At 34.4% G+C, this 12,875-nt stretch overlaps 1 protein-coding gene across 1 annotated transcript; it reads left to right on the forward strand.

Annotated features, from left to right (window-relative positions):
• Positions 1-7,963: 7,963 nt before the first annotated feature.
• On the forward strand, positions 7,964-10,078 carry LOC148855376 (putative clathrin assembly protein At1g25240). The gene has a single exon (XM_088981844.1). It carries the CDS (start codon positions 8,582-8,584, stop codon positions 9,749-9,751), a length of 1,170 nt encoding a protein of 389 aa, XP_088837970.1. The 5' UTR covers positions 7,964-8,581; the 3' UTR covers positions 9,752-10,078.
• The last annotated feature ends 2,797 nt before the right edge of the window (positions 10,079-12,875 follow it).

Consider the following 12,875-nt stretch of genomic DNA (forward strand, 5'->3'; position numbering starts at 1 on the left):
GTTTGTAACTTTTTAAACCTAGAACCGAACCGATTGGATATGTCTTGGGTCGTGTTTGTATCAATTCGGGATTTGGTGGAATGGTTCCGAATTGGTATTATTTGAGACACTATATCAAGACCCAGAATTGACCTGTCGGGTCCAGTTCCTAGAACCATTATCAACCCAATCGATTTGGGTCTATCATGTTTGTAGGGTTAGATCGACCCATTGTCACCCTATGCACATAAATACAAGTGTTTCTGTTTTTTGGTGTTTATTTCATGCAAAATAAATTCCAACGCTTAAGTGGCACTAATGTGGAGGTGTTTTTCCAATAAACACCCATAGAACCAAACATAGCAATAGGTGGCAAACACCACATAGGAAAATGTTTATGGAAAGACAACTCTTACATATATTAAGGCAAAAAGTTGGCAACATATTTAATGGCAATAAAATGTCAATCAAATAAGAAGTGATCTGTAAAAAATGATTAGGTGGTTCTGAGCTAGCAGCATTTTTCTAAAAAATGGTAATGGAAAAAAAGGCCCATGTTTGATGCCAATATCAATTAGAACTCTTCTTTATGCATTTTGTCATATATGATAATGGTCATGTATAATCTTTTCCTGAAGTTTAGTAGCAAATATATAGTACTTTAATTTTTTTATATTAAATAACATGCCTTGTGCTCTCATAGGGCCAAAATTTTTCAAAATTTACTAAAAATTACGATGTAGTTGTATGTCTTTATTTTAATGATATGTTTATTGTTGGTAATAACATAATTGGCATAAGTGAAACCAAAAACTACTTATCTTTTATTTTCAAGATGAAAGATAAATAAAAGAAGTAGATATCATTCTAGGAATCAAAGTTAATAAACATAGTGGAGATTGTGCATTAAACCAACACATTATATTAAGAAAATATTTCAAGATGAAAGATAAATAAAAGAAGTAGATATCATCCTAGGAATCAAAGTTAATGAACATAATGGAGATTGTGCATTAAACCAACACATTATATTAAGAAAATATTTAAAAATTTTAAGCATTATGAATTTAAATAATATAGTACACCATATGACTCGTATAAAGTTATTAGGTAGAGTAGTTGCACAATTTGAGTATACTAGTGCAATAGGAATCTGATGTATGTTTTGCTTTGTATTAGATTTAATGTCGCATATGCAATGAGTAAACTTTGTATGTTTACAAGTAATCCCAATGTAAAGCATTGGAAGACAATTGGGAAAGTCTTAGAGTACATTAAAAAGATCTTGGAATTCGGCTTATTCTACTATGATTATCTAGTTGTATTGGAAGGATACACTAGTGCAAATTAAACTATTAGTAATAGATATAACAAGTCCACTTCTAAATGGATTTTCATACTTAGTAGGGGTGTGATTTCTTGGACATACAAGAGATAAATTGTATATCTCACTCAAGCATAGAATCCAAATTCATAGCCTTAGCGGCTACTAAGAAGGAAGATGAATGGATTAAGAATTTATTATTAAATTTAAAATTAAGGTTTAATCCTATGCCTCCAATTTCTATCTATTGTGATAGTTAAGAAACTCTATCAAAAGTCTACACTAGTACCTACAGTGGTAATTCCAGAAATACAAATCTAAGACATGAATATTTTAGGCAATTGATTTAGGACAGAATTATCATTATAACATATCGAAAGCCTATAATAATACCTACAATGGTTAAGTTCACATATAAGTTTAAGACAAAAGTATGTTAGTCAATTGATTCATGATGAAATAATCACTAAACATATATAAAATCAAGTAAAAACTTGGTTGATCTTCTAAGGACTTGCCTAGAAAATTGATAAGAACGATAACTAAAGAGATGGGATTAAAACCCTTTACTTAGTCACTAGTAATGGTAACTCAATCTAAACTGAAAATATCAATATTAGGTTTAATGGATAATAACAAGTTATTACGATGTGATTGTAAGCACTAAAATTGAGAGTCCTCCTATTACATTATTAAGTAATGTTGTCCATTATGATAAAAATGTTGAATTAAACTCTTAATCCAATTCTGAAATATGTCAAGTAATGGAACACATAGTGGAACTTTACCTATATGAACATAGAAATTGTGTCGCTTCTCATGAAAGTCTAGGTTTTGCTCTCGAGATCATTCACGAAACTAGGAAAGTAGCACATGGTCAAAATAGTATTGTGCAAATTTAAAATTCTTTCATAGATATGACATTTTTATGTGTATGGGTATTTTTGGTCTGCCTTGAGAGTAAGTAGTTTAAAGTCTTACTACCAATAACTTTGACAAGACTGAAATAGTAATATGGATTAAGAGAAACTCATGTAATTGATCAATCGAAGTGGGGAATTGTTTGATTTTAATATCATTAAAAATTAAATTCAATGGGTAGTTAATTGATTAATTACATGTTTGAGAACACCTACACATTCACTTTGAAAATGGTTTTAAAACTCCTACCAAACCTCTTTGTTTTACCTTGTTCCTCTTCTTTTAAGACTTGTGCCAAATTGGAAAATTACTATAATTGACTTGAGTTTTTAAGTAGTATCTTAGTTACACCATTTAGAATTATAAAGAGGAGTATAGAGACTTGCTATCACGCAACGTGTGTGCATGCGCGTGTGCGAATGTATGCAGTGCAATGAGATGCTTTAGAGGAGCACTTTGCTCGCACTTCACACGCTTCACATGAAATGACTATATTTTGTGCAGACACTTGATGCAATGAGATGATTTGTGATGACACTATAAAATCATAGATTGCGATTTTGCGAAATCGCAAACTACAAACTACAGTTTTTTGAAATCACAAATGATAGATTGCAAATTTTGTGAAATCACATGTCATTTGCAAAATTGCAAATAGCAACTTGCAATTCGAAAACAGACACTCCAAAAATTGCTTCTGATTTGTATTGCACATAAGAGTGTGTTTGAGTCTTGGAGGTCAAACCATAATTGTTGACGTTTTGGGTCGGTTTGATTATTGAGAAATAAACGAAAAAATGGAATATTCCTGAATAATTCCATTTTCTCGTGTTCGTTTTGTAGAATATAGTGACATGAGATAAGAAAGTTGTGGGACACAAGATCCCAAAAATGTGTGGGCAGGATTGCACCAAAATAGCATGACCCACTGAGAAAAGAAAATTGGGACTTCTCTAAGAAAACATATCGGGCCTTGTCAGAAGAGAACCCCATCAAATCATGTTAGAATTTGCCCAAAATGAACTTCATTTTTCTTGGGTGTTACTATTTGTCTTTTTTCCCCATGTTTCTTTTCCTTATTCTAACCCACCGACCTGTTTTGGTTGCTATTTGTTGATTTACCCTCTTTCAATATTGTAAAATAGATAATGGTTGCTCTATAGAGATGAATCCCCTATGGCTTAGCAAGTTGCTATATAACATCTCTTCTTTTCCTGCCACCCTCTTTTGTTAATACTCATTCATTTATTTTTTTGTCTTTATTTTTTCATTTTTTTTGTTTTCTAAAATAAAATAATGTTACCATGCTTCCAATCGATATAATGTTCACATCAAAACCCTTGCCTACAACCTGAATTGAATTCAAATCCGTGTGAAAAGAGCCTACATTTTTGTGAGTCCTCACCTCAGAACCCAAAAACAAATGTAATAGTAGATAGAGATTCTTGGAGAAGCCAGGTTGCCATAAATCCAAACCCGTGAACTAAAACCCCATTTAGATTCCTATAAAAGCCTAGGTTGTCATAAATCCAAACCCAGGAACTAAAATCCATTAGAACCCCCTATATACCTGTATTTTATTTTTCATTTATACCCATTTACCGCTATTACGCTATGATATCTCTACTATTTGGGTAATTCAGAGCATACTTATATATAGAGTGTATGTTAAACGATTGTGAGAGGTAAATTCTTCTTTGAAGCTATGCACATGAGACAATTGTTTCCTCTTTATGCCCTAGACCTAAGGTTACATAGATTTTGGAAATAAAATTAGCATGAAGAATGCCTTGATTCTCGATGTGGTTTTGTGTAGTTACAATTAAAATGATGCCCTTATAATAAATTGAAAATAAAAGGCCATAAATTAAGTTTTGAACACTTCCAAATGGTTATGATGGTCAAAACATTTTATTAGAGATTCTTCTCTAAAAAATATTGGTGATAAATATGAAGAATAGAAACTAAACATGACGAGAAAGCAACATTGAGAAACTTGCTTGATGGAAGCTAAACATGACAAGAGAGGAACCTTGAGAAACTTGCCACGTGGAAAGTTTGTTGGCACATGGCATACTTTTGCCATGTGCCAAGTTTATTAACACATGTCATACTTTTGGTAATGCAAGTTGTCATACCCATGCCATGTCATCATATAAATAAATTGCATGTATATTTATAGTTGAATAGTTTTCTATAATGATTTTCTCATATGAATTTTCTCACTAAACAAACACTAGAAAATGGATTTCTTACAAAAATCTTCTCAACAAACAAACACAGTATGACTAACTAAGAAAATAATTTTTCCTTTTCACATCCCATCCTTTCTCAGCAATCAAACAAACCCTTTAAATTAATCCAACGGTCATGACTTGATCGGGTGTAATCATGAGACATCACTCAAATGTTAGCGGTCATTAACCATTAGCGTTCTATGAACCTCTTTAGATGGACACACCCCTCTTCATGATGACTCTTAGAACTTATAAAAGAGTACAAATCAAGCCAATTTACACACGAGTTTTCACTCATTTCTCATGAAAACACACTTGTCTCTCTTAATTAATCTGTTGTTGTCTCACAGAAAGCATCTTCAGAGAATCTTCAGCTTTGCATGTTGTAGTTTCTCACCCAAGGCTTTGTTATATTCTGAGAACGAATTTGCTAATAACCTAACAATTATATATATATATATATATATAGATATGCCTTAGGGTATTGCCTAGGATGGACAAAATGGATGGACACACCTGGAGTTTTATGTAATAAGTGAATATCACTTAGATTAAAAGTAAAATTCTATAAAAGAATTTTTAAGGCCAATTATATTGTATGGAGAAGAGTGTTAGACAATTGAGAAACAATATGTCTAGAAAAATGTGTGTCCTAAGATGGATGGGCAGAAAAACTAGAAAGGATGGGATTAGAAATGGAGTGGTGCATCTAGAATTTTTTGTGATAGGTGAATAGCACTTAGATTAAAAGGAAAATTCTATAAAATAATTTTAAGGCCAACTTTGTTGTCTAGAGAAGAGTGTTGAGTAGTCAAGAAACAAAATGCCCATAAAATGAGTGCAATAGAAATGTATACGCTAAGATGGATGAGTGGAATAACTAGAAAAGATGGGATCAAATGGAGAGGGTGCATCTAGAATTTTATGTGATGGATGAATATCACTTACATTAAAAGGAAAATTTTATAAAACAATTTTAAGGTCAACTATGTTATATAAAAAAATAATGTTGGGCAATCAAAAAACAACATTACCCAAAAAAATATGTGTAGTAGAAATGTATATTTTAAGATGAATGAGTGGAAAAACTAAAAGCGTAGCATAAACAATAAAGTCATTTATAAGAACCAAGGGTTAATTCCAATAAATTATTAAATGAGAAAAAGTAGACAATGAATCTCAACAAATACATCAATAGCACTAGATGGAAGTTTTAAATGACCACGAACAAGTCATATACCCACAAGGCTCCATTTAGGAAGAGTGCAAACACCAATTCAATGCATATATGCATTCTGGTTCAGCTTTGTAGGTATTTGGTTGGAATGCATTTGTGTATTGAAAATGATATCACAAACTCTAAGACATGTTTGCATTCACAATTAAAGTAAAGTTTGCATAAAAAAATGATAGCAATCGCAAAATGAATCCAAACTTTGCACTCAATTTTGCCAATGTAAATGAGGTGAACTCTAACCTCGGAATTTGTGCTTCTACCTATTACAACTAAAAATCATTTGGCAAGAGAGCAAGGCATATTTATATTTGCATTGAACATTTTTGCATTCACACTCTTCCTAAATGGAGCCTAAGGAACATATACTATGATTGTTCATGGGGAGTTTGAACTATGGGGATACAATTGGTAAATGCTAAGAAAAGATGAAAGAATTAAAATATGCATGTATTTAAATATATATTAATTCTGATAAAATCAATATATATATATTAATAATCAGGATTTAACATTTATTGACAAACATCCAATAATTGTTGCATAGACCTGAGATCAAATCCCTCTATCACCAAGGTTGGGGAGTTAAGGGGATGAGAATGGGCTAACTTTATTGTCTAGTCCCACGAAGCCAAAAATAAATGAATAAATAAATAATTGGAGTATGGCTTTGTGGTGGATTTATTATTATTTGACAAAAAATTTATTGGTCATGGTAATCAAGGAAATGAGAAAGTTAATTAAACAAATTTTAATTTGAATAGTCAAGTGAACTAATGAGCTAGAGAGATCGATTAGGAGTGTAAGAATAATAGGGGTTATTTATAGAAAATTAATGAGAAAGAATATGCTAGGACTACTATAGAAAATTTGAGTTGATATGTTGACTACTTCATAAAAAAGGTAAATTGCTAATACTTCCCTTGAAATTCGATAATTGTAATCATCTCCCCTTAACTTTTTAACATAGTTGCAAGTAGAGGTCTAAATCAGGTCATGTCGGTCGTAGCCTAGCACAACAGAACACGGGTTGTGCCGAGCATGGCATGGTCGTACAAGCCGTGTCGGGCAAGGCATAACCACGTGTGCCATAGCATGCGACACAACCCAATGCGCATGGCCCACGGGCTTGCCCCCCCCCCCCCCCCCCCGCAACGACTAGTTTTCAATTTTTTTGTGGATTTTTATAGAAATACCCCCTAACAGCTATAAACATATAGGGGATATTTATGTATTCTAGCTTTGGGGGAGAAAAAATGATAACAATGCCCCTCTAACAGGTATATAACAGCTAGTTTGGGGGCCATTTTGGGTAAAGTGATAAATGACTTTATAATGATCAAAATACCTCTCCGAATAACTAAAAAATGACTAGTTTTTAGGGTATTTTGGGTAATTGAATTATTTTCAATTCCTATAAATAAACCTATCCTCCACCATTCTCACCACACCAATTTAACAATTCTCTTCTCATACTCTCTCAATCTCTCATACAGTCTTATACACTCTCATACTCTCTCTCTCTCACTACTCTCCAACTCTCAACTTTATTCAAGCTTCAACAAGAAGAAGGCTTACTCAAGTATCTCAAGTTGCAACTTTAAACTCCCTCGTATTGTTTTTTCCTATAATTGCATGTGTATTTAGGACATTTTTGTACCTCTTGAGGATTCTAATAGAGGGGGTCAACTTGCAATTATATCAGAAAGTTCAAGGGAGATGATTGCAATTACCAAACTTCAGGGGAGGTTTCAAAAATTTACCTAAAAAAGGCCGATTGGTTAGCCCATTGTTTTTGAATCATTGACCCGGATGGCCTGACTGTTTGGACAACCAGTTTTGTTTCACCCCTGACCTAATCTTTTGCCAAAACCATTTAATCAACGACCCATTGACCCGTGCAGTTTAACCGTAAACCCATTCAACCTAGACAATGTTTTTTTTGGCTGTTTTTTGTTTGAATTGTTCGTTTTTTTTTTTTTCAATTGCAACAAACCATCTGTTTGGACCGGACGGTGGAACAACTGATCCAGAAACTAGCGGTCAAACATTGGGTAGGTCAACCTGGCGGGGGTCTTCTCCTAAGTTCCTAGTGACTTCTTGTACTTAGTGATGTTTGGGGAAGGTCTTTTCCACGCTGAGCTGTTCGTATTTTTTCTTGTATATCTGTCATAGTTGACTGACTCACTTACTTTCTAACAAAATATAATGAGAGAGTATCAAATACGAGAGGACTATTAAAACAAGGAGACATAAACTTGACGTGTATTGATGAGCCACACCTCTCTATTATGAATTGAGAGATGTGTAATTACAATTCATAGCGTGTAGAGAGTGGATAGAAAAAAGTGAATAAGAAATTTGGGCTCTTATTTATATGCCAAATTGTATGGATCAACCGAAAATAATGGTAATCTATATAAAGAGTCTGGATCACGAGAACTCTGTCCATATTAATCGCAGCCACACATGGAAAACATCTCATTCTCTGCATAGTATTATATAAGGGGAAATATTCCCAATTCAGGGGTAGTGTATGTGAGTAGCAGAGTTCTAGTAAACAGATGATCCCGTGTTTTACGGGAATGCCTAGATTGTTACTTTCCAACGGAATAACGACATTGAAGGTTTCAAACCTCCGAAAACCAACCATTGCTCCAAAAGAAATGCAAATTGCGCTGAAAAAGAGATCAGGAAATTAGAAAACAAAGATGGGCAGTATTGCTTGCCCTTGGATTTGGAAATTGCTGGAAAATTTAACGCCTTCTTCCACTGAAAATAAGACCAAGAAAAGGAGGGGAAGAAATAATTGGGACCACAGAAGCTCCCCTTCTTCTTAACATCAAGAAGAAGAGAAAGCAAAAGAGAGAGAGAGACCCAACAAGGATGAAGGTCTGGAAGAAGGCCTCAGCTGTGTGGAAAGACAATAACAGCATTTATCTTGCCAAGTTGGCAAGAAAGAAAGCTTCTCGAAATCCAGAGCTTGAAGAAGCCATCATCAAAGCTACCAGCCATGACGAATTCTCCTTGGATTACAAGAATGCCCAGAGAGTCTTTTCCTGGATTCGCACTTCTCCGGCCTCCCTCCGGCCATTCCTGCGTGCTTTGTCGGCAAGAATGGACAAGACTCAGAGCTGGGTCGTGGCTCTGAAGGGCCTAATGCTATTGCACGGTGTCTTCTGCTGCAAAATTCCGGCCGTTCAGAAGATTGGGAGGTTGCCGTTTGATTTCTCGAATTTCAGTGATGGCCATTCCAGCACTGTAAAGACATGGGGTTTCAATGTATTCGTCCGTGTCTACTTTGTCTATCTTGATCAAAGGTCCGTCATCTTAAGCCGTGATTTTGTAGAGAAAAGAGGAAGCAAGGAAAAAGATGAGTCGATGATGAAGCTTCTACTGGAACTGCAACAGTTGCAGGCATTACTTGATTTGCTTCTGCAGATTAGGCCTCATGCTGATGGGATGAATGTTAAGCTCATCTTTGAAGCCATGGATTGCGTTGTCATCGAGATCTTTGAGATTTATGACAGAATCTACAATGGGATTGCGAAACTTCTGATGGGAATATTTTCAGCAGGGAAGAAGGAGGCTGCAAAGGCACTGACCGTTTTGCAGAAGGCAGCTATACAGGGTGAACAGCTCTCTTCTTATTTTGATTTCTGCAAGAGATTCGGTGTTCTGAATGCATCAGAGTGCCCCAAAGTTCTGCACATTCCAGAAGAAGGGATCCGAGATCTTGAGAGAATTATAAATGGTGTTCCACTGCAAAAGAAATCCGATGTTTCTGAGACCGATAAGGCGAAGGTTGTGGTAGAAACTAAATATGTTGAAGTTGAACTACAGAAAGAACCAGAGAATTTGCAGAAGACGACGCTAGTTACTGATAATTGGGTGGTTTTCGATGACCAAGTCAATAACAATAAAGGAGAAATCAGTGAATGCAAAGTAGAAACAACGAATTTTAAAGATCCTTTTGCAGCTTCCCTGAAATTTCCTCCTCTTGTGCAGAATCCACCCAACTCTCCTGCAATTTCAAGAGATCTGATACTGTTGTAGCTTCATCAGAATTGATGTCATGGAGCTTCGTCAACTGTGGAGAAGCAGAGAAACCGGATTCAGAGCTTTCTTTCTTGTTTATCCTTTTTGTTATTATTATTATTTTTTTTTTCTGTTTTCTTTCTCGAGTTTTCTTAGGAATCCTTGTGGGTTCTCTCTATTTTGTAAGGTAAGGGTGTGGTTCTGAGGAATATTCAATTATTCATCAGAAGCTTTCTTACTGTAATTGTTCTCTATGACACAGATCTTTCTGGGTCTTCCTCTTTTTCTTCAGAATTAACCTTCAGTAATTGCTTGCTTACTGCAAATAAGGTTGAAGATCAGAAACTGCAGTTTCCTTTCTATGTTCTTATAATAATTTGTAAAGGAATCAAGCTTTTCACAATCCCATAAATAAATGCAATTAGATGGATTCATTCATTTGGAAATAACTCTCAAACTAGAGATGCAGCCAACAAAAGTTTTCAAGCCATCAGATGCTTTCATGACTCAGATGTCGCTTGTCTCCTGAAACACTGTTGCATTCCGGTTTGAAATCTTTGACTATGTTGGTGCCAAAAAGATATCCAAAAGCAAGATTTATATGGATTTCTTCTCTGGGTTGTTGATGTTCTCATGGTTAGAACTTAGCCCAAGAATTTCAGCATGCTTCATCAGTAGTAGTAATGGCAAATAGGATATCTATGCAATAGATGATCTGATCAGATCACTTTTGCAGGATCAATAAAATAATTATCAGTCCTGGCTGTGACAATAAAGCTTACTTGATGCTACCTTCTCTTGTTCCATTTGTTCTTCAAAGAAAATGCGTTTCCTCTTATGCCTCAGCTAAGGTTTAAGCATATATATTAATCTGACCTGAGTCCATCTAGTCTATTCCTGGATTAATACAAAAAAATAAATAAAAAAAATCAAGAGTATGATTTACTTGGATCAGAGAAATTTGAGGTAGAGGGAAGGTGGTGCAAATTTCGTATCTGTCTTTGAGATTAATATATATATATACTGCCAATGAGTGCAAATGAGACAAAACCTACAAATTTTTATATCAGATTATCAGATAGGAATGCAATTCATAGGTTGTGTTTTATATCATTGCTATTTCTACCAGAAAGGTTTTGGATTGATCAATACAAACTGGTGAGAGATTTGTCCTAACACATCAAATATGAAAATCAGCACTTAACCTAGAATGACTAGACTTCACCCCCTTAGCAAGAAATGTCAACTTCTTGTTTCTATAAACAGCCTCAAATAACAGTTGTATGTCAATTTGTATTAATCAATCCAAAACATTTCAGGTAAAAACACCCAGTGCAACCATCTTGTTTCTATAAACAGCTTCAAATAACAGTTGTATGTCAATTTGTATTAATCAACCCAAAACATTTCAGGTAGAAACACCCAGTGCAACCATAGTTACAAACAAACTGGTGCAAAATCTGCATCCAGTTCAGATTTTCACTGCAAACAAATCGAGCTTTGAGCTCTATTTGAGAAGAGTGCATATGCAAATACAAATATGCACGCATCATGAAAATGACAGCATTTGTATTTCCATTGGACAAATTTGTATTTGCACTCTTCCCAGACCCACTTCAGATGGGTCATACAAAGGCTTTTTTTCATCCCATAGCTTTTTCTACCTGAAATGTTTGTCGATTGATCACTACCAATTAGTGAGATATATTTTTTCCAGGACAAATTGCAGATTACCACCTTGCATTTGAGAGTAGTGACACATAGCATCCCAAATTTTCATTTGTAATGAAGATCCACCCTGAGCTTTCAGATTCGTGCACTTTGCCCCTGCCTTAACTAATAATCTTGGTTGTAAAAGTAAAATTACTATAATGACCATTTAAAGTTTGATGTGATGAGAAAAAGAAAAATATCAAAATAACGACGATAGGCATATCAAAATAAACACAGTAACTCCTGTGTTTATTTTCTATTTTTGCTTTTGCATTTTTTACTTTTTATGTATTTTATTTTTTTTCTTTATTCTATTTTCTTGTATTTTCATCTTCTTCATTTTTTGTTGTATTTCTTTATATTTATGTGCAAAATTCCTAGTCTTCCTTTATTTTTCTTTTTTTGTTGTAATTCACCAATTTTTTTTTTGCACAATGGTCTCATAAATGACATAAGGGCACTTTGGGGTTTTAAAAATACTTAAACACACATACGACAATAATATGAAAATTAGTTGTTAAGTTAATTAATAAAATACTAACAACAAGACAAAGTGCTAGAATCTGAAAGCTCAGAATGGGTATTTGTCGCCTTTCATCGTCTCCATTCATTACACAGCGTGGTGAGCAGCATATCCAGTCTCATTTATCACAAATGAAAGCTCAGAGAGCTAAATGTCACTACCCCCCAAAGTACTGGATGGCAATTATAATTTACTCATTTTTTATCAAAAACATTTTAAATTGATTAATACAAATCGCTATTTCTATCTTAATCGTCAATAGAAATTTCAACTAAAAACTCCACACATGTATTTTTCTAGTTGCATAACTCTCATATATGATGTGACATTGACACATTGCATATTTTTGACTTATCAACCCAAAGCGGTTCAGTTAGAAACAACCAAACACAACCCAAGCCAAGGCCCACCCAATGGTGGGTCCACATCTACATACATGTGACCACTGCCCAGTAACAACGAAAGAGTCTTTTATAGCCAGACACAAAACTCATTGCTTCCATCAGTTTCAACCGAACACTTGCAATCAGTCCAAAGATGCATCCCTTCTAAGTGGGTGAGGTGGGCCAGAGGCCAAAAGCTTGTACTACACATGTGGTCAAGATCGTTTGATTGTATTTGTTTGTTTGTAACTATGATATGTAATCTTACTTGATACAAGCTCCTACTTTTTATTTCATTTGCATTTATTGTAGTGCAAATTTTATAATCTATTAATTCTTTTTCGGGTTCGACTATGATATGGAAAAGATATGATATCTCAAAAACAACTGACCAATAAACTGGAACTATAAACATGATAACGAATACAGTGCTTTTGATCAAAATTCATGAGCGAGTTTTAATTGATCAAAAATTTTTCATATCTTTTCGGCATCATAGATTTTCCCTTCTTTTTCATATAAA

This window comes from Nelumbo lutea, chromosome 4, assembly GCF_056320005.1.
Source record: "Nelumbo lutea isolate HS-2025 chromosome 4, American lotus-T2T, whole genome shotgun sequence".
Classification (NCBI taxonomy): Eukaryota; Viridiplantae; Streptophyta; class Magnoliopsida; order Proteales; family Nelumbonaceae; genus Nelumbo; species Nelumbo lutea.

What these genes read in the sequence shown, in the direction of transcription:
- LOC148855376 (XM_088981844.1), top strand. Translation starts at nt 8,582, where the DNA reads ATGAAGGTCTGGAAGAAGGCCTCAGCTGTGTGGAAAGACAATAACAGC.